The 22566-nt window shown below is 50.1% G+C and overlaps 1 protein-coding gene across 1 annotated transcript; it reads right to left on the bottom strand.

Annotated features, from left to right (window-relative positions):
• Nucleotides 1-246: 246 nt before the first annotated feature.
• Nucleotides 247-19535, bottom strand: LOC129327727 (uncharacterized). Its single transcript, XM_054976484.1, has 5 exons — nucleotides 19233-19535; nucleotides 13469-13547; nucleotides 8463-8582; nucleotides 4584-4643; nucleotides 247-422 (listed from the first exon to the last, which is right to left on the bottom strand). Exons 1-5 carry the CDS (start codon nucleotides 19533-19535, stop codon nucleotides 247-249), a joined length of 738 nt encoding a protein of 245 aa, XP_054832459.1.
• Nucleotides 19536-22566: the final 3031 nt, after the last annotated feature.

Genomic DNA, 22566 nt, shown 5'->3' with positions numbered 1-22566 from the left:
GCAGCAGAAAACCTGAGCTTCCAAGACAAAGGTGACCCAATTCCTTTCATGTTTGTCACTGTAACTCCCACTGTCCTCCTGGAGCCAGAATCCAATTTTGAACCATCTAGATTTATTTTCTGAGTTATGCCTTCCACAAATGGATGGACGGACAGACTGATGGACAGACAGACAGACAGATCCTTTTATTATTACAGCTGAAAAAGACGGAAGCTGAGTGACCCCCAGCCTACACCAATGATTTTCCTACCAGTTGAGAGTTTTGTTTGTATTACACCACATTTTGCTGCAGCAAGAAAAAGTAGACCTCCGTGTAAAGATTTTACCCATCATTTCGAATGAACTAATGTCTCGAGTCGTGTTGCATAGATGGCGATTCTCTGCGGTGGTGCAACCAGGTTGCCAGTACATATGGTTGTACACTGGACAGGAAAAGAGAACAATGAAAAAGGGAAGTGAGTCCTTTTTTGTGGAGGGGACTGCAATACCATGGAAGAAAATGAGAAGAGGGAAGGAAGATCAATTAAGCAAATAGGAGAAACTCATTTAGGGAGCAGAGAGCAATTTCCCAACAGTCCATACATGGAGAACTCCCCATCCAATGTTTGTTTCAGTGTTTCAGCTGATCACATCGATCCTTTCCCTTCAAGGTTTGAACCTGAACGATTAAAACATAAGCTGAAGATCAAGATCCATTTCAGTAATGGGGTTTCCCTGAGCACTCCATTTTCTGGAGCATTTCCTTTTGGTGAAATAGACCTCATATTTGACCCACAAATTTAATCAATGTATGGCCCATTAAGTCATTGCCTTCCCCTTCTTTCACTGAAGCCTGGTTGAGAGATTTAAAGTCCAGTCCTGAAGGAGCGAGGCAACGGCGCTCATGGAGCCAACTCAAACTTCCTCTGGCATAACTCCCAACACACTGGTGCTGCAGCGCAGCACCGCCTCAAAGCAACCCTCAGCTGGTGCCCGGCGTGACGGCTGGGTGATGGTGTGTGGTCTACGTCCCTGTGCAGGAACCCAGGGGGGGTGGGCCAGGGGCAGAGTGTAATTTAGTCAGCTCCCTAAGCAGTTTTGGGCTTGGGAATACCCCCAGCAATGAGGGAATATTATGCCCCGGAAAATGTAAACCATACGCTCACATTCTACAGGAAAACATGTTCATTCTCGTGCGTCAGGCCCCACCCAAGTGACCCAGCAGAGCATAGGATGCCAACTACTGTGGGGGCCAATCTGCTCACACCGTCATGGTAGCTAAGCCCCCTTCCCCACACTCAGTCAGCTCTCTGAGTACCCTACATAACCTTCAGCTGCATGTATGTAGGGAGGCAGCCTGAGAGCCCTCTGCCGTGGGGACTTAGAGCAGGAGGCATGAGAGTATGCCTGTGGTGACGCAGCAAGAGCGCGCTGGGGGAACTTGGTGAAATTCAGGGAGTACATTGCACTCACTCAGGGGAGGAGAGCTAAGTCCAGAATGTCTAACAGCTGCCACCCATGTTCCCTAGCAGGTAAACCAACTCCTATGTCCTGGCTCAGGAAGCAGCGGTGGTGGACTGACAGGTAAGAAGGAACCAGGGCTCTGTCTTGCGTAGCTCGCACATCCACACCGGTTTTCCCTCCCCCCTTACCAGTACCTTCCCAATGCTGCCCTCTATAGTTGAGTCCATCAAGGAGGGCAGCCCCTGCCCATGAGCTGGCATAGTTTGTGACTGCCAAGGAGCCATGCTCGACACAGCTGTTGGGGGGGGGGGGCTTCTGTTCAGACTCCTTTGACTGGGCTCCCCCCTTGGGCAGAGGAGGGAGTGCCTCTGTGGGTCAGAGTAACTGAGTGCTTGCTCTTGTAACTCCCCAACATTAGCAGGCGCACAACTCCATGATTGTCTCCTTTCACAGGATTGGAGCTTCAATCAACCACAGGAACAGGATGGCCGGATACAGACAAGGGGCACAACCCACTGGAGGAGCATCCCTCATTTATTTGCCTGCACCATCTGCAAAGACACTGCCTCTGGCCATGGACACCCTCTCCAGACATGAGAGATCCTGCCTTGGCCTGCACGAGGCCTGGCTCCTTGCCACACATGTGTCTGTTTCTCTTTCAGGCAGACAGCCACCCAACAGGGAGGCCAGGAAGCATGACTGTTCCAGCCCCTGGTGATCCTCCTCAGTTGCCATCTGTGCCCTGCCAACAGAACTGTTACCCAGCCAGCTCGAGACTTGAACCTGCTCCAGAAGAAGCAGCACAAGGAATGCCTCTCCTGGCCCCAACTGCCCCAGAAACAGCTCAGCTCCCTTCCCCAGCGAGGGAAGTTGGCAACATGCAGCCAGCCAGCCTCTTTATTTCTGGAAGTTCAATAAAGTCTGTGTCAAACAACAACTCACTCCTTATTTGTTTGTTCGCCTGTGTATAACAGTAGCCCCTCTTCCACTTCCCTGTAGGGCTGCCCTTCCATACCTCTCAGCAAATGGACTCTGGCTCTGAGCTGGGATGGATGGGGTGGCCCCAAAGAGGCTCCAGGGGACTCCATGCCTTTGTGTGCCTCTGTTGCCAAAAGGAGCAAGTGTCCGGTGGCACCTTGGAGGATCCAGGCCCTGACAGTTTCCCTCCCTTCTTCACCTGTCAAAGTCACAGGTGGGACTTGGCATGTTTCCCATGTGTGTCTGGTGGGAGGAGGGCAACACAGAAGACTCTTACTGTCCAACAGTGCTGCTGGAATCTGATAAGCCAGGAAAAAGACCTCTGCATGTGGCAAGCAGGGAGGTTGATGCTGGGGGCGGGGGGGGGGTGGATGTGGAGCAATGTCCTGGGATCTATGGGGCCGCTCCTCTTTGAGGCCATACCACTCTCCCTTTTGCTGTTTGCAGAGGCAGGAATGGACTTCAGGAATCTTGCACTGGGGATAGGATGATGGCCCCCAGAGAAGCTTCTCTGGACCCATAGGCCATCATTCCACTGTGGGGGTCATCATCCCATATTCTCACCACATCTTTTCAATGGAGTAGTATGGTATGTTCCACTGGAGCCACCACAAGTCGAAAGGCGCACGAAGCTCCCATCATATCCAATGGACCTTCCTGCCTCTTCTATGCTTTCCAAAGGGCATTCCCATCATTCATTTCAGAACCCTGCCCCGCTCGCTTCAACGGAGCTAGCTCCCCAAAACTTGGAGGGCTGATCCTGAGTGCCGGAGGCTGTGCATGCAACCCTTGCTGAGTCTCACTGCCTACCTGGTCTTACTTTTTACATTTCATGGAGTGGCAGCGGCAGTCGGGGTGGGGGGGAGTTTGCAACCAAGCTGTGCTTCAGCTGCAAGCCTGGCCCTAGTCAGAGATGGGGGTTGGGTGACCAGGTGGGTGCCCTGTCTCCACTTTCGGTGTGACTCCCCCCACAGGGCAGGATTCTTCTTGAGGCTGGTGCCTCAGGTGGGATTCGGAGAGCCCAGTTGCAGAGGACTTTCTGCCCTGTGCACCCACTCTCTGCAGGGCAGGGAAGTAGCATCAGCAGCTGACAATGGGAAATATGGCCCAACCCAAGGACTGGCTACACTGTTCCCTGCCACTCCCAGTACTGTCAACTCCAGCCACCCTGAGATTGGTAGATTCAGCAGGCATTGCCAGGGCAACCAGGGAGCATTCTCTCCTCGCTGTGGCTTACCAGGCTTGCTCCCTGGCAGCTGCAGCCCCCTCCCTATCTCACGTGGGGATTGCACCCACTAGTCACTTTTGCAATGGACACCAGGACCTCCCCACCCAGCCCCTGATGGATCCCTACCCTCCAGCCAGGTGGTTGCCGCAGACCTCCCCCACGCCATGGGCTGCATCTTCAAAGAGGGCCATGGGCCCCACCTGCCACTTGATCGGGGAGCCACCCTGGCTGGGAACCTCAATGCAGGTGCCATGATGTTGGCGGCACATGGTCCCTGGCTGCCTGCTCCCTGGCAGGGAGGCGGGGAGTGGAAGCATTGGAAGGGCATGAGGATTGCTGCCCATATAGAATTTCTCATATATTGTGAATTGGGCATACCCAATGAATTCGGTCTTTATACATCATCACATCCAGTCATCATTCAAATTCAGATTTATTCCAATGATATAAATTTTTCACAATATTGTTTGTGTGATTTAACATAGCTGAGTATTGAAATAAGGGTGGATGAAACTACTTTTTAAACATTTTAAACAACTCCTCCTCATAGGAGTCAATGTGTCCTTCCTCCAATCAGTTAGTAACTCTTAGGAAACCAACTTGGTGCCAATAAATGGGAGTGAAGATTGCTGCCTGTGCATTTACTACACTACTGCTTGCTGCTCGTGTGCCTGTCATGGAGGCACCAAATAGTATGGAAAGAAGTTTTTCAACTTGGAAACAGTGTGGGAGAAAAATCAAGGGGCATGAAATCAGTCTCAGGCACCCAAAGGGTGTTATAACTTGGCTTTTACAGATGAGCAAGGCAGGTAGAAGAAAACACCTGCTGGGAATACTGAAACCTATTGCTGCTGCTGTTACTTTTCTTATGCAAAGCGGATTTCCATTCTATGGTAAGAACACAATTTCAACATTACCCCACAATGAAACTTACCTGTGACATTTGACATTCCTAGTCTTGGTCGACGCCTTTTTTGTGGCATCGGTGTCACTTCTGACGGCAGAAACGAGGAGTATAAATGTTGAAAATAAAGAATAAAATAAGTAATGGAAAAGATAATGTTTCATACATTTTTTTCACATTAGTGATGAAATGGTTGAGCTGATGGAGAATGAATTTTGCATGAAAATTTTGGGTATGCATAATGAAATTCCCAAGCAGAAGGTATACATGGAAACCAATGTTTCAATATTACCTTAAATTTCTGGACAGGTAACACAAATCCAAGATGCTTGGGAATTATCAAACCTCTACCCCAAAGTACCTGTGCTGAGCTGCTCCGTGCTTAGCGACCCCGCTTGAGATGCGGATGGCTGAGAAGGGCAAGGCACCCACTTCCCTCCAAAGGTCTGCTTGAGCAGAGGAGAGGGGAGGGGAGGCCAAGCCCCCTGCTGACCTCCAAAGCCCCGATTCCCAGCTCCCCCTGTCAGCCCTCCCCAGCCCCACTTAAGTTGGGCAAGGGATAGGAGGGGTGAGCTGCCAACCACCCTCTGCAGCCCAATTTGAAGCGGTGAGGGGAGACAAGGGTGAGCCACCTGCCAGCCTCCAAAGGCACGATCCCCAGCTTCCCCTTCATCAGCCCTCCCCAGGCTCCACCTCTCAGCCCTCCCCAGCCCCTCACCTGTCAGTCCCCCCCAGCCCCCACCTCTCAGCCCTCCCCAGCCTGCCTAACCTGCCAGTTCCCTCTTGCCTGCCAGCCCTCCACAACCCCTCACCTGTCAGCTCTCCAGCCTGCCTCACCTGCCAGCCCTCCCCTGCCTGCCAACCCTCCCCAGCCCCCACCTCTCAGCCCTCCCCTGCCTTGCCACCCCTACACAGCTTTCAAGAGTCCATTGTATTTTTTACTACAACAGGCTTTGTTGCTGGTATGTAAATAATTTATATCTTGGTATTCTGTGCCTCTTGGCAGAACAAGTCCCCAAGTCAGCTGTTCCCTGATGATGACTCCTCATCTCTCCCTTAGATAACGCCTGCATTTCTGCAGAGGTACTTGAGGGGGGGAAGGTTAGATTAAGAATGACATTGGATTTGATTAATTCTTTACTTACTAGTCTTCATTGTGATTTCACAATGGTTGTCTATGCATGTATTCTTATAATTCTTGTCCTACTGATACTGTCCTACTGTCTCATGCCTTAAGTACCATAAGACAGAAAGGCAGCTACTAAATGATCGGTTGATTGATATTGGTGTATGAAACGTGTAAGCCTGTACTGGAAAAAGGGTTTGGGGCCTAGGACCTAGGCCTGAATAATAGACTGCAGATACATAGACCAGGCTAAGAGATAACTGAGCTGTACCTAGGGTTGTTTAATTTGCATGTCTAGCAAAGGCCCATGGGGCATGTACATAAAAAAGAGGTCACCATGACTAAGAGGAGTGGTGTTATACAGGACTAGGCTAGCTGGAAATACTAAATGGGAGAAGAGATGCTGCTGCTGCTGCTGCTGCTGCTGCTGCTTGGAAGGCAAAGCTTGTTTCCAAGCTTTGGAACTAAGATCATAACAGAGCTGAAACTACTGGCTGGAAGAGCTGAACTCTTCTCCCTGGAAGAACTGCAGTAGCTGGGAAGAGCTGAAGAAGCAAGAGCAGGAATTGCTGGCAGCTGAACTCATTGACTGCTTGAGACCAGCACCCTAGAACTGAGCTGCCCCACTTCATCTTGCTAGGAGAAAAGGGGAACTGCTCCTAGGGCAACAAGCAAGCCCCAGGATTCAGACAGCATCTTCCCAAGAAGAGTACTGCTGCGGCAAGGCCTGCTAGATAGTTGGGATGCTGTTCCAGGCAAAGCCTCTGGCCAAATCTACAGAACTGTCTGCACACTCTACCAGGGGATTGTGAGTAGGACTGTACTCTGGGATCACTGGTTACTGATCCAGTATTAATCACTTTGGGAATGTTTTAATAGTTGTGTTTAAATAAATTGCATTTATATTTGAATTGGTAAACATATTGAACCTGGTCCTTGGGACTCTGGGGGTTACATTTGTGGGGGCTCGTCCGGGATTTATTGTGTATTTGTGAAATAGTGGTTGTTATATATTATTTTAAACTGCTAAGTTACAAAATGGAATCCTTGCCGCAACAGTACTCTTCTTGGGAAGATGCTGTCTGAATCCTGGGGCTTGCTTGTTGCCCTAGGAGCAGTTCCCCTTTTCTCCTAGCAAGATGAAGTGGGGCAGCTCAGTGCTAGGGTGCTGGTCTCAAGCAGTCAATGAGTTCAGCTGCCAGCAATTCCTGCTCTTGCTTCTTCAGCTCTTCCCAGCTACTGCAGTTCTTCCAGGGAGACGAGTTCAGCTCTTCTAGCCAGTAGTTTCAGCTCTGTGATGATCTTAGCTCCAAAGCTTGCAAATAAGCTTTGCCTTCCAAACAGCAGCAGCAGCAGCTCTTCTCCCGTTTAGTATTTCCAGCTAGCCTAGTCCTGTATAACACCACTTCTCTTAGTCATGGTAACCTCTTTTTTATATACATGCCCCATGGGCCTTTGCTAGACATGCAAATTAAACAACCCTAGGTACCGCTCAGTTATCTCTTAGTCTGGTCTATGTATCTGCAGTCTATTATTCAGGCCTAGGTCCTAGGCCCCAAACCCTTTTTCCAGTACAGGCTTACACATGTAAAACAGTAAATTCTGGTATTGATATGAATGCTTTTTTGCAAAGGTATTTGTATCCAATGTCCGGGGTCAGCAGCCCAGCCCCCAGACTTGCTGACAGACAGCAGCAGGGGGCAGCCGGGAGACAACAGTTCAACCGCTCTGACTGGCAAACAGAGCCAGAACCTGCCTACTCCAGGGGGAAGGGGCAAAAGGCCTAAGCCTCAGAAGGCTGGAGGGAGCAGGGAGAAGCCAGCTATTCCCACCCTCCAGGGGGAAGAGAGGGGGATAAGCAGGCTAGAGGAAAAGGGCCAAGGCAGGGGGAATAGGGACCCAGCAACAGCCCAAACAGAGCCCTTACCTGCCAAGGAAGAGAAGCAGCCACTACAGCCCAGAGCCACACCCTGGCTAGAGGACAGCAGCCTGGCTCAGGAGTGGCTAGGAGCCAAGCCCCTCCAGGTGGAGCTGCCACAGGCATTCTGGGGGAGGAGATGGGTAGCCCCGCCCAGCATCAAGGAGCAGACAGCCCAGAAGCTGGCCAGGGCAGCTCCTCGCGAGCAAGGCCAGGCATGCTCAGCAGCACAGAAGCCGGCTGGGGCAGCTCCTCGTGAGCAAGGCCAAGGAGACCTCAGCTGGGGATGGCTTGCATTCAGCCCCACCCTGCCAGCAAGGCAAGGAAGCCAGGAAGGGATTAGTGGTAGGAGGGAAACACCTGAGGGAAGGCACAGCTGGGCCAAGTCAGGAGAGGGAACAAGCCTAGAAGGAGGGCGGGGCGGGGAAAGGAAACCCTATATGAGGTGGCTAGGAAGAGCTCTGTGGTGGTGGGTGTGAGTAAGGAGTGAGGATGGGGAGTGAGAGCAGTGCAATGCAAGAGTGGAGGCTTGGAGGAGAGTTCTGGAAGGAGGAGATGATGGAGGACACAGAGGGTAAGCAGGCCAGGTTGAGCAGGCCAGCGCGTGGACTGAGAGGGAGTCTGGGTGATGTATACCGCCCCTCCTTCTACAGAGCAGGGTCCTGCAGTATCCCTGGCGCCCCTCTGATGTCAGGGCCGGCCTAGCTGGGGCCCTGCCCAGCGGCGGCGGCGACAAGCCCTGACATCCAAGTTTTTTTTCCCCAACGGAGGAAAAAAAATTACATTGTTGCAGGATAAAGTGAAAAGCGTGGGTGGTATGTGAGGCCTCATAAAAACATTCTGCTTCTGGCTTTCTGGTCCTTACCTAAGAGTACTGAGTCTTCATAGTAACATTGATCCTGTTTGCAAGCATAGCACGCCACAGGGATACACGCATTATCTGAACTTGGAAGCTTACAATGGTGAAAACACCACAAGCCCTGGGCTGGGAAAGAGAGCATTGTCAGTCACTAAACAGAGTTTTATTATTTTATTTTACTTATTTATTTGACTTATATCCCATCCTTCCCACAAGCAGGCTCAGGATGGCTTCAAACAATATTTCAATAAATACAATAAAAACATTAAAACCACTTAATCCAGGTAAAATTCAGGTATCACTGATCAAACCAGGCTACTATAAAACCACTACAAGCCATGCGTACTGCCATGATGTTAATCCGGGGCCGCCACAAAAGGAGGGCAGTCAGTCAGAAGGGGGGGACATAAAGGCTGACCCTAATCCAAGGCCCGGCAGAACATCTCCACCTTCCACACACGTTGGATAATGCACTTCCAATCCTCTTTATAGATCATTTGGAATGGATTTTTTTGTGTGCGGAACAAAAAATCCACCTCAAACGATTGATAATGTGCATTGAAAGTGCATTATCCAACATGTGCAGAATCAGCCCCTGTAGAATTATAACAGGTCCCACAAGACCTGGGTCTCCAGTGGGAGACAATTCCGCCAGGCTGGGGCCAGGGCAGAATAGGCCCTGGTCCTAGTCGAGGCCAGCTGAATGTCCCTTGGCCTGGGGACCACCAGGAGCTGTTTATTCGCAGAGTGCAAGATCCTGCAGGGGACATAATAGGAGAGGTGGTCCCGCAGGTATGCAGGCCCCAGTCCATGAAGGGCTTGGAGAGTTACTTAAATTTTGAATGACATTTACAAAGGTTTTTCTCCATTATGAATGCTGAAAATGACAGAAATAAAAATAAGTATTCAGAGAAACAAGCTTGATATCACATTCTGTTGTAGAATCTAGTGTGAGGGAGTTTTTTTGCTTGCTTTTGAACCCACCCAGCCCCCTTTCTCCAATAATATTTGCATACAGCATATCCAGAAGTGTGTATTTGATTGGGATTTTTTGGATATAAATTATTAATTCTGTTCCCTATTTAGAATTGTTTATTTTCTAGATCACACTAAATGTTGAATTAAAATTATTCGCTTTTCTTCACATTGTCTTTGGCATTGACATACAATCCTCTCTTTACACTGGAAAACATTTGTCATTTTACACGAAACAGCAGTTTGGATCCAAAACTTTTTGCCAACTTGTTGAATGCGCTTCTACTCACAGAAGAGAGAGTACCATGTGGCAATTCTCTCTTCCCAGTACAGACACACACACCCCACTTCACTCCCAAGCTGTTCCTGGGGGCCACAGTGCTTCTCAGAGCATGATTGAGGAGGGGCCGTGAATTGACAGGCTACACCAAAAGAAGGGTGATGGGAAATGCAGCTTTGTCAAACATATAGTTCCACTTCTGCTGCACTGGAATCACACTGATGAATCAATATATCTTGTTCTCAGCTGTGGCCCCATCCATGAATCAGTGCAGTGCAAGCCACATTGACAGAAAGGAGAGTTTTCTCCAAACCACAGTGAAACTAGATTTCAGAAAAATCTGAAATCTTCCCCCAAAAAGGCGGGATGGGTATAAAACTGAAACAAAACAGATCACTGCTACAGCAGGGGTGAGGGAGAGTAACAGGGGCCTTTTCTTCCCTGCACACATGGAAGCACCTGTGGTGGAGGCAGGCGGGTCTTTGAAGACAACCAGGAGCCCCTGCTGTGCCACATACTCTCTCTCCTCCACTGCTGACCAGTGAGCTGGACTAAGATGTCTAAATCGATGGCACTTAACCTTCTGTAAAATAATTACTACAAAAGTGTGTCTTTTTATGGGTGCATTTGTGAAAATACTCACTGTCAAGCTCCAAATCAGTATGCAATTCACTTTACAATGAATCCCTCTGTAACAAGAAAGTGCTAGTGGTCGACATACAATAAATAGATTTCCTAAATACAATTCAGGAGCCCCGTGGCGCAGAGTGGTAAGCTGCACTACTACAGCCCAAACTCTGCTCACAACCTGAGTTTGATCCTGGCGGAAGCTGGGTTCAGGTAGCCACTCAAGGTTGACTCAGCCTTTCATCCTTCCAATGTCGGTAAAATGAGTACCCAGTTTCCTGGGGGTAAAGGGTAGATGACTGGGGAAGGCAATGGCAAACCACCTCATATCAAAAAGTCTGCCAAGAAAATGTTGTGACGCGATGTCCCCCCATGGGTCAGTAATGGCCCCTTTCGGGAGACAATGGCATCCAGATTCTCCCTTGTCTGTGGGAGATACACGCAGCAGCATTTTTCTGGCTGGAGAGTCTTTCCTCAGCCGTTTATCATTCTTGATAAGAGAATGATCCAAGATACCCATTTGCAGTTGTATTTTTTTTTGTCAGTTCTTTCTTTCTTTCTTTGTAGAGCCCAAAGACTACCTAACGGGTGACTGGGACTAGCTGTCTGGTGCATTTATCCCATTTTATTGCTTTTTTCAAAGCAGTCACAAAATGGAATAGTATCCCTCCGTTCTCTAGCTCAAACGTCTAGAGAAACATTTTTGCAAAACTCCTGTATGAGGCTGAGCATGAGCATGAGGCTGGCTGTGTTTTCAGAAATGTGTATTTTGGACATATGACTCGTACCATTAAAACAGACATACTTTGTGGTAATTATTTTATTGAAGGTTAAGTGGCATTGATTTAGATATCTTAGTAAGCCTTCACAATTGTTGTTTTTCCTTTGATAAGCTCTTAATTGTAATATTCCCTGTTTGCATAAGACCTGTGAGCTGGAGGCAGCTAGGACAGTTGAAGAAAAGATGGGTCTCCTCACACACTCTCTTACCTCCTGCCCGGTCAATCAGTCTTGTCAATCAGCAGCCAATGGAAAAGTTTAGAGAGAGTGGCTGAGGCAGTGGCTCTGGTGGTGGACAGATGAGAAGGGGTGTCATGGGCCAGTCAGGGCACAGCAGCATTGAGGGCTCCTTAGGAGATGAGGAGCCCTGGGCAGCCACCTCTGAACCAGGAACCATCAAACAGACTAACCAGCTGCAGGCTTGTTGGGACCAACAGCCCGCAGCTGAGGCAGAGCCACCAATCCCTTTCTGCTCAGAAGTCACAACAGGTGAAACTCAGTTGATCGTTCCCAGCTCTCCCGCATTGCCCACACCCTTGGAGCACCGCAGATGGAGGCTAAGGACAAACCTGCAGGAGAGACAGCAAAGTACATGCCTCCTCGCCCAATGCCAGCCTCTTATAGATAGTGATGAGTAGCCACAGGATAACTCCCAAGCAGCTGGATGCAAGTCCAGCTCTCCAGTACCTGATTATAAAACCCAGCCAAGGAAGACCATGAAGTGTGGAAGCAACCAGTGGTTACTGCTCTGATTTGCACAGTGGAGCTTTTCTTAGTTTCTGTGACTCCATGGACCAGCCCTGACTCTGCCTTTGCCTAGTCCTGGAACTTGCCTATGGATGACTCTTGGAACTCCTGACCTTGCATTTTGGACTGCCCCTTCGACCATACTACCACTGGCTTTTGGACTCTGTGCTTTTGACCTAGGGCTGGATCTTGACCGTGCTGCTGGAATGAGCCCCTTGCCTGAGCCCTTTACCCTCTGGGAACACGGTCTGTGCCAGCCTGACACTCAACAAGGAGCCTCCTCAACATCCTGCCCAACTTCCATGCTGCCGTCTCATCAGCCTTCCGCAAAGTTCCCCACTGACTGTCAAGAGTGTGGTGACAACACTGAATGTAGGCAGATGGGTGAGAAGGAGTGAGCAGAAGAGAGGGAGGTGGGGGTGGGCAGGAAGAATGATGAGGAGGGGTAGTAGGAAAATTGTAAGGGGATGGTAGAATGGTGGGGAGAGGGGTGAGTGAGCAGTAATCAGACTGAAGAAAGAGGGAGCCTCTGGAGAGCAATGGAGAGGTGATGTCCAGTGTTGAGGGAAAGCGGGAAGAAGGAGCATGTTGTGGATGGGAAAAGATGGGAGAAAAGAAGTGGTAGTGAGAGAAAAGGGTAGAGAAAGGTGTGTGTGTGTGTGTGTCTTTACAAAAGCAAGTGTAATGTAGTGGTGACAGATAGGGGTATGTATTCCGGAATTCCCATTCCAAAAATATGCACAAAAATATTACTATGATTAAATATTAAATGACGGTATTATGAATTTAACAATAAGCAATTAGCTCTTTTATTCTCAAGAGAGAAAACAAAACCGATCACCTCAAGGTCTGTTAATACTAATCTACAAGTGGGGGCTCTGCAAAAATTGTGGGGTTGGAAGTCCAGGGGGATTCCAGCCCCCCTCCTGGGCAGAGAGCCTGCCCCTTTGTCGTCTCCTTTCCAAACACCATTCCCGTTTGCACCCCCCTCCCCAAGGGAAGGGTCTTTGGGGAGCCAAAGGGGAAAGCAGTTAGGGAGAGAGGGAGACAAAAGAGAAGGGTGTTGGTGAGGGCAAAGAGAAAGGATCTGTGAGGGAGGGGCAAATGGAAAGGGTGTTTGGAAGAGGGTGGGGAAATGCTCTCTCCCACCCACCCAACCTCCCCTCTAACTCTCTGGCCCCCAGCAACTCTCTCACTTCCCACCATCGTCTGTAATGCCCCCATGCATGCAAGAACCCACCCACCTTCCTTCCTCCCCTCCTTTCCTCCCTCTGTAAGTCGGAGCTTACCTTCTCTCTGCTGCTGCGGCCCCGATGGACATTTTACAGGCAAAATAAAACCAACTGAGTGGCAACGTACAAAAGTTATTCCACTATCAGCTTTTATGAGTCAATGGTCACATCACTGCACACATCCATGCATCTGATGAAGTGTAACCCTCAAAAGCTTATGCTGAAATACATTTTATCAGTCTTTAAGGTTCTGTTAAACTTCTAGTTCACCATCTTTTGAAATATTTTGTACATATCCCACTACCACCTTTTCCTAGTAACGTCTCGACTCCATTTTCTCTCTGTATCCTTTGAACCCCTTTTTTACTCACCCATAGCACAGAAGAGCAGAATGGGTATTCCATAGAGAAGAATCCTGTTCATTATCTTTGATTTTAGAGTGTCTATTTCCTAAAAAAGAGAAATTAGACAGCACTCAGATCTCTTTCTGCCTCCTTGGTACATCAAGACAGGTGTATGATCCCTATTTATCTTCTAAAAAACAGAGAAACAACCGGGGTGGAGCATCGAGTTCCAGGAGAACACAATGTTCTATAAAGGGGATTTCTCATAACTGGACTAAACTATCTTCTGGAAACAGCAATTGCTGATTCCTCATAATTGGAATTACAAATTTTCTGGAAACAGTGGTTCCTCATAACTGGGAAAAGGTGGTGGTTGTTTTTTTCCTTCCTGGCATCATGTTTACCATGAGAGGACTTTACTGTTAACCATGTGTGGGCAGCACAGAGAGAAGCCCCTCTGTTACTGTATCTGGTCCACTGTACAGGCCTGTTCTGCTGCACATCTTCTTTTGCCACGTAGAAGCCATTTTCAAAGGAGGTTAAGGGCACTACAGTGGGGGTGCCGTGTCCCTATACCCTCCTGATGGGAGGGGGGGTCATGGCATTTACTCTGTGTCCATCATGTGCTCCATCTTTGTGTGCACACAAAGCACACACGCGCTCAAGTTCTTGCACGATGGCACCACTTCCGGAAATAATGTCATCATGTCAGTAGTGGAAGTGGTCCTGCACTCCTCGCAGGGCCGGTTCGGCCCCAAACAAAGTGCAGGAGCACTCTCGCAGCCAGTCTGAAAACGTCACTTCAGGAAGTGACATTGATGTGCCCACGCTGTGCATTTTCCCAGCGTGCCTGCAAGTGTTGGGCTACCTCCAGGGGGCTTGCTGCCTCCCACCGACTGCTGGAGAATAAGTGGGCGATGAGGTAATCCCTTGGGAGTTTGCCCACCAGTGCCGGGCACCTGGGAACCTACACTACAGCTATGCAGTTGCTAAACAATGAGAGAAGGTTTATGATTATGAGATTCAAACATCAATAATGTTTTTTTAAAGAAAAGATTCTCTATCAAATCCACCAGTATTGTTTGCAATACAATAGTTATAACCCAAAAAGAAGAAAGTAATTTATGATTGGTTATGAGCTGAGACAATGCAACAGGTTACCTTAAAGCCTTCTTGGATCATTTCTGTGGTCTCTCTCTCTCTCTGAAAATTATATTCCTGTTGCTCTCAAATGCAAGGATGGTACATTTGCAAAGTGGGTAGACCTGGTCGCCAGACCTGCAGGGACCACATCTACTCAGCATGGCTTATCAAAGTGAGTAGAACTGGTCTTTGGACCCATGGAGCCCCGGTCTATCTGCAATAGACTTGCAGGTAGAGATGGGCACCAACAACAAAAAAAAACCCAAAACGAACCATGAGGTTCGTGGTTCGTGAACTGGGACCAGTTACGAACCAGTTTGTGGTTCATCGTTTGTGGGGTTTAAATGCCCCTTTCCGGCTGCCCAGCAGCAGCAGGGAAAGGGGCCTTTAACAGTTTAAAGGGCCCTTTTATGCTTTGCAATGCAGGTCACTTTAAACTATCAGCTGGCAGGTGGCAGGGGGGGATTCCCCCTTGCCGACTGCCTGCTGATAGTTTAAAGGGACCTGCTGCAGCAGAGCCCTTTAAACTGCCCAAATACCAGCCCCCACCCACACCCCAGCCCCAGCTGCAGCCCCACACTTACTTTCCCCTGCAGCGTGGTGTCCTCCCTCTCCTCCTGGGAGGGGCAGGAAGGCCATTTTTGGCTTCTTCCACTGCCCTGTGGTCCCCCAGGGTGGCAGAAGAGGTTGAAAATAGCTTCCTCCACTGCCCTGCAGGCCCCCAGGGCAGCAGAGGAGGCCGAAAACGGCCTTCTTGCCCCACAAATGGCAACCAAAAATGGCATCCTCTGCTGCACTGGGGGCCCACAGCACAGTGGATGAGGCCAAAAACACCCTCCCTGCCCCTTCTGGGAGGAGAGGGAGGACACTGTGCCACAGGGGGAAATAAGTGTGGGGCTGGGGCTGAGGCTGGGGCTCGGGGGGGGGGGCTGGGGGGCTGGAGTCTGGGAAGTTTAAAGGGCTCCACTGCAGCAGGTCCCTTTAAACTATCAGCAGGCAGTTGATGAGGGGGCATCCCCCCTGCCGCCTGCCAGGTGATAGTTTAAAGGGACCTGCCACTTGCTAGTGGCAGGAAAAGTTTATATGGCCATTTCCCTGGGGAAAGGGCCATTTAAACTGCCCCTTTAAATACGACCCAACGAACCAGTACACCAGTTCATGGAAGGTCGTGGAAACATGCTTCCATGAATGCTGGTTTGCGAACCACGAAACAGCCTGGTTCGTTTTTTGGGTTGTATTTCAATTTGTGCTCATTTCTATTTGCAGGCCAGGTACACTTGGCCTTGGTCCTCTCAGAGGCCAAGCCAATGGGGGGGGGGCGTGGAGGAGGAAAGCACCTCCCGGGAAGCACTTCTTGATGGCACAGCATGCTCCTGTGCACCACAGTAGAGTGATTTCAACCCAAAGTGGGCCCAATTCAACCTGGACTGCTCCTGCAGTACCCAAATTGCAGTACCCAAATTGGGCAGGATTCAACTCTCTGCAGAGTGTAGAAGTGTTCCAGGGCCCTTTCCACCCCCACTCCACCCCCCCAGGCAGCACTCCCATGCTCCAGAATTGGGATCAAATCAGGTGACTGCAAGGCTAAGAAGTGCTCCAGGGCTAGAGGAAATCCCCCGCCCCCAGGACAGCATTCCCGGGCTGCGCAGCACCTGAATCATGTCTGGGATTGGCCAGTGGATGGAATGGCCCACCCTGCTGCCAAGCCCTTCACAACCCGATCAGGGCAAGGAAGGACAGGCCTGCCCCCAGCCATTCTCTGCCATGATCGGCAGGTGCTGGGGAGGAGGCAATGCCAGGCACAATGCCCTCCCTTCACCTAGATTGGTACGCAGGAGAGGGGGCAATGTGACACCGGGCCACCTTGCCCTGCCCTCGACCAGATCGGGGCATGGCAGAGGCAGCAATGCCTGGCCTGCCTGCCCTGCCCTATTTAGAATCCATTGTATTTCCCCCCCACAACAGGCTTTGTTGCTAGATCTTACTATGTAATTGAGTAAGCTTATTCAAGATGACTCACTTTCTACCCAGGTACACCACCGGTGGGTACTGCCATGGAGGGAAGCCCAGGCAAGGTACCATGTCCCTTCAAAAAATATGCCGTCACCGTGGTGGGAAGCCCAGGCTGGGCTCAGTATGGGAGCAGTTGGCAATGCCTGCCCTGTGCCTTCACCCAGCTTGTTTAGGAGTGGAGCAGGTGGCAATGTCCACCCCCCAACTTAACCCAGCTGGTATTAGAAGCAGAGCAGGTGGCAATGCTCATCCCTCTTCACTCAGCTGGAATCAGGAGTGCAGCAGCTGGCAGTGCCTGCCCCCAGCCTTCACCCAGCCAATATTAGGACTGGAACAGGTGGCAATGCCCACCCTACGCCCTCACTCAGCTGGCATTAGGACCAGAGCATGTGGCAATGCCTGTCCCCAATTTAACCCATCTGATATTTGGAGCAGAGCAAGTGGCACTGCCCAGCCAGCTGGCATTAGGAGCGGAGTAGGTGGAAATGCCTACCCCCATCTTAAAGCTCCTGGGCAGCGCTGCGCACTCCCGTGCTCTGCAGTGGGCCCTTTTGGCCCCAAACGGGCCACATTGAGCCCATTTGGGGCCTGAATTTGCCTGCTTCTGTGAGTTATATCATCGCATTGATCATGGGAGCATTCACAGACTTCGTTTGGGGCCCATTTGGTCCCCAAATGGGCTGAATCAGCTCCGTGCAGAGTGTGGGATTGCTCACACTTTGGGTTCCCAGGTGCCTGCTGGTGGTGGGCAGACTCCCAGGGGTTTGCCACCTTGCACGGTGATTGCCCAGTGATCAGCAGGAGGTAGCAACACCCCCAGAGATTGCTCGCCACCGGCAGGCACCCAGGGAACACACACTCCCTGTGGGTGAGGTGATGTCCCTTCCAAAAGTGACATCATCGCACCCTTGCTTTGTTTGGGACTGTCTTGGGCCCCAAATGGGCTGCATTGGACCTATGTGGAGTGCGGAAGTGTTCCCATGGCTGGTGCCACAACGTTACTTCCAGAAGTAATATCACTATGTCAGCCCCAGGGCACACACGAAGAATAACATTGATCCCAACACAAGGTAAGTGCCAGTTACCCTACTCTCCCAGCGGGAGGGGAGAGGGACCCGGCAACCGTAGGTTCCCCCTCCCTCCCACAGGGAGGTTATAGGGACCTGGCAACCCTATTGCAGGGTCCCCATAGACTCTTTCAGAATCGGCCTGTTGAGGGCAATAATCGCCCACTACAAAGCACAGGAGCACTCCTGCGGCCAGCGAAAAGATTTCTCTTCCTGAAGTTATAACTTTACACTCCAAGAGGAACACGCCTGCCACATGCTTACCTGGGTTGCCTGCCAGTGGCAGGTGAACACTGGGCAGCTTGCCCCCTCCTGCACTAGGGTAATCTGCCAATGAATGGCACCTGGGAACTCTCGCTGATCATGATCCTGGGCCTGTAAGCCTCAAGGAAGCCTAAGGTCTTAGAGTACATTTTCCAGCAGACCTGGGTTCAGATTCCCCTGCAGGTAGGGTTGCCAGTCCCCACTGGGGCCGGGGGGTTCCCCGCTCTCACCCTCCTTTCTCCCCGCCCCCGCTTACATGGCTGCCGGAGGAAAGAAGAGGAATGTTCCTCCTTAGGCATTCCGTGTCTGCAGCGGGCCAATTTCAGCCTGTTGTCAGGCTCCACCAGGTGATTGCCCCAGACACTTTACTCCATCAGACTAGGCTGGATGGCTTAAGGCTCTTAATTAAGGAAGTGCCACCACCAGAGAACAGTACAGAGAAATTGACAGGAAGGCCCGCCCGGCGCAATACTGGATTAATTACAGGGTCCTTTCCCTCCTCTCCATTTTTGAACAAGGGTCCGTTTACTTTGGCGCGGTGTTTCGAGAGGGAGAAGTTCACAGGTGGAAAGATTCCTGGCTTCAAGTTCTCCAAAGCTGTTCCCAGACACCTCATAGCTCCAGCTCCCCTCCCCCCCAAGCAGGTAAGATGGAAAGGAAAGAGCAACAAAGCATCTACTGACTACTCCCCATCCCCCCTCCTATCCTAAAGCATAGCTGAGTATGGCAGGGATGCCAAAGGCATGCATGACACCTGTTTGGGGTTGAATCAGGCCCATTTGTGGCCTAAATTAGCCTGATGCAGAGCACGGGAGTGCTCCCAGGGATGGCACAATGCCCTGTGCAATGACATCATTTCCTGGAAGTCATCAAAAGTGGTGAGTGCCAGGCCTATAACCTCACACCTAGAGGGTGAAGGGACCTGGTAAGCCTACCTGCGGGCATAAATTTCCCAAGTTCCTTCTCAGCTTTAGGCTGGGACTAACAAAAATTGGAGGCAAAAGAAAAGGCCATCGGAACCAAGGAGGTTGGGCATGGGGAAAGAAATATAAGCTCCCCCAAGAGGGGATGCGATCTTCTTCAAGGAGCTGTGTGGCCCAGAAGCAGCTACCAGCAGGAGAAGATCCCTCACCCGGTGGGGAGGGGGAGGGTGTTGGACCAAAGACGAGCCAGGCATTGTAGGCACCAGTCAGGCAACCTTTGGAGACTTGCTTTGTTTCTAGACGGCACCTTTGTGTTAACAGCACAGTCGTGAAGCCTGGGACAGAGTAAAAGAAGGCAAATGGGGTTCTGTAAAGTCTCACTCTCAGGGCCGGCGCCACCGTTGAGGCCATGAGGCGGGGGGCCCAGGCACCACAGGGCCGGAGGGGCGCCAGAGCGCCGGATGGGGTGCTAGTGGCAGAGGCACACGCAGTTCCACTGCCAGCCAGCCCCGCGCTGCCGCCACCACCGCCACCGCCACCACCACACACTCCCGGGCAGGCCCAGCAGCCGCAGGTCAGGGACGGCAGGCGGCCGGGCCAGCGTGCGGAGCGTGGCCGGCTTCCACACACCGCCCCAGCCACCCGCCGGGCATTGGCCCCGGAGTCACTGCATGATGACATCATCATGAGATGATGTCATCGTGCAGTCTGGGGCACACGCACGTGAGCGTGGCCTCAAGTGCCAGTAGCCCTGGCACCGGGGCTGCTCACTCTCTCCTCCCCATAAAATAAGTGTTTGCATGCTGTTTCTCTTTTGCAGGACGTTTTGCAGATTAAATTGAATATTGAATAATGCACATTGAAATCACTTTCAATGCACTTGAGCAATTGTTTGTAAGTGGTGTTGGCAGACTGCTTGTTGCCCCTGAGGCATTTATGCTACAGGGTCTGGCAGGGATGTACCTTGCCCCCTCCCATGCATTTTAAAATCTACATGAAATTGCTGTCTGATGTCATCAGGGGATTTTGAGTGAGGTGCATTCAACATGCAGTTGAAATACAGCTCTATGTCTCCTTAGTATCTGAGCCAGGTGGGTCAGTGGAATTAGTTAGCGTAGAGTTCCTGAACAGATGCCTGAAGAAAGTAATGGAATGGATGGGCAGCCGTCTACTGAAGCTCAGCCCTGAGTCCCGACAAGACAGAGGTACTGTTTTTGCCCTGAGTTCCTCGTGTTCATGAACGAAGGATGCCCGTTTTACCTTTGAAGGTATCTTGGAGGATAATGCAATAGAGGGGAATGTAATGTAGAGTTAGCTGTCTCTGAGATACGATCTCCCTACCAGTCTTGAGTCCAGTGCTGTGAATCACACAATATCAGTTTTTCACAGGGCAGGTGCTGGGTCCAGGTTTGCTTTGGCGAGATGAGGTACTGATCGCTCCGATCACCTAGGGAGTTCTTACAACTGGGCGAGCCGTGTATCTTCCTCTGAGTCCTTGGTTGATTTGGGTTGGGGGAACTGGTTGGCAGAATTCATCTTAGCCTGGAGGTCGGTGGTGGCATTTTGCAGCCGTGGCTGGATTAAAAGCAGCCCCTGTGTGTGAAACGGCAACATGCTGTGGCATGGCAGTTTTCCCCAGAGAATTGAGAAAATGCCCTAAAGGCCTCCTAATAGTGATCTTTTGAAAGAGACTGTCAAATGGGAATAAACGTCTGTGGTCAGGCCAAAAGAGTTCCCAAGCTTGGCTAGGATCACATGATATACACCTTGTTCCCAGAAGCCCTTAAGAAACACTCTTTTTCTCTGCCTGTCAGGGTGTTCTAGCCAATTCTGCTAAACATTTTAAAGAAAGAAATGCAGCCACAATTTGTAAAACACCATCATGTGAGGAAAGGCCAACAATTTCCCAGAACATCAGAACGCAGCAGTGACCCACCTGTCTCCCACAACTCCTGTTCTCAGAAACACCTGTTCTCTGGTAAAACCTGTTTACCAAAAGTTGCGGAAAATGTATTATTCCTTTCTTGTATCTATGTGTAAGTCTTCTGTACTGTCATGCTATAATCAACTTATTCCGGTAGGTAAAATTCAAAACCCCAAAACAACAATTAGAAACATATTTGGGAAACTCTTTGCATCTTCCCGCAAGAAGGCTTCATTTTTTCACCCCATTGGCTGTTCTTGGGATTTTGGAGAGAATAAATTGCGGGTGTACACGTATGTACATATGCTGAAATAACATCACAGCTGTTGGGGCATTCAACAGCTTCTCTTTGCCTTCTTCTGCTCAAGAACTGCAAACATTAACTCAAAATGAATAAGATTCTTCTTCTAGGCTTTTCTGCCCTGCTGACCTTCACAACTGGTAAGTGAGTAGCAAGAGACATAGATGAAAAGGATGATTAGTTACCACACTGGAGACAGTTTCTTTTATCCCAAAATACATCAGCGAAACTGACCTCATTGAATGTCAATGAATTAGGTGGAGACCAGCTGGGACTCACCAGGAACTTACACCATACCCCCACCCCCACCCACCCCTTTTGTTCCTTCCTGTTGGCAATGTAGGATAAATAAGTAAATAAGTAAAGCAGAGCAATTCAGAGAGCACAGCTAAACCTTTGTGCATGCCTGATGATGAGGACACAGAATCCACTTGCTTCGGTAAAGAAAATCAGATTCCTATTATTTAGGAACTCTGCTCAGGATAGGAAAGAGGAGAGATAAAATCTATTCGATCTCAGCTAGGATGCTGGTGGATACAGGGAGCAAGCCCTGGGTCCTCCATGGAGGAAAGATGGAGTGTGTGTGTACATGAAGGAGATGGAGGAGGAGGAGGAGGAAGTCAGTTCCCTGAGAGTAGCAATCTACCCCTCAAAGGGATAGCATCAGACAGAGCAGTATCGTGTGTCTTCCTTTCTATCTCTCTAACTCTACTGTAAGCCCCCTCTGTAACCTGAGAACAGGAACAACGGATAGTGTATAAGTCCGTCACTTCTCACACTCCCCCTCTCGCTGGCACTTGGTTGGGTCCAGGAGTTTCATCTTCTGTCCTAGATCCTTGAAGCAAACTTTGGAGAATGGTTTCATCAACCCATCAGCAGCTGTCTACTTAGTAGGGCAGGAGATCAACTTCTGTTGTTTTTTTTACTCTGTGGTACGTTATATCAATATGCCTGTTCTGCTGATTCATATTTTCTTGCTATGAAAACTTGATGCAGGTTTGTTTGTCTGGAGGCACATATGCTAGGATCAGATCATCCACATAAGGAAGAATTTAAGTCCATCTGTCATTCGGGTATTTGGTAAGGAAGCGGAGACCATTTTCACTTCTCTGCAAAATCCCCACATTTGGAGAAAAGTCTTCCTTGTCTCAACTAGGCCCTAAACTGTGAATTTAAGTATCCACAGTTGGGGCATTTTTCAGGTTTGTACAGAGATCTGCGCAGTCAGTTCATGGCTCCAGTCTCTTTTAAGTATCCTTAGATTTGGGAAAGCTGAGAATTAGAATATACAAGCGGGGTATCCATGAGAATCATGGCAGGGCAGGGGGCCACACCGGGCTCCCTACCTCCCCACCACCATCAACAGCACTGAGCTAGTGCTGATTCCCAGCCTAGGCAGTGGAGGTGGCAGTGGCAGCACATCTCCCTGGAGCCTTTTCTGTTATGCTGTTCCCACTCCCACCTTCGGTTATTCTTTCCCCCTTCCCCCA

Source organism: Eublepharis macularius, chromosome 4 (assembly GCF_028583425.1).
Source record: "Eublepharis macularius isolate TG4126 chromosome 4, MPM_Emac_v1.0, whole genome shotgun sequence".
NCBI lineage: Eukaryota > Metazoa > Chordata > Lepidosauria > Squamata > Eublepharidae > Eublepharis > Eublepharis macularius.
This window is presented reverse-complemented; position numbering and strand designations above follow the sequence as displayed.

What these genes read in the sequence shown, in the direction of transcription:
- LOC129327727 (XM_054976484.1), bottom strand. Translation starts at nt 19,535, where the DNA reads ATGATGTCATCATGCAGTGACTCCGGGGCCAATGCCCGGCGGGTGGCT. An exon ending in CGGTGGCGCCGGCCCTGAGA is followed by an intron (nt 13,548 to 19,232) that starts GTGAGACTTTAC and finishes TCTCTTTTTTAG; the next exon opens with GAAATAGACACTCTAAAATC. An exon ending in TCTGCTCTTCTGTGCTATGG is followed by an intron (nt 8,583 to 13,468) that starts GTGAGTAAAAAA and finishes TCTCTTTCCCAG; the next exon opens with CCCAGGGCTTGTGGTGTTTT.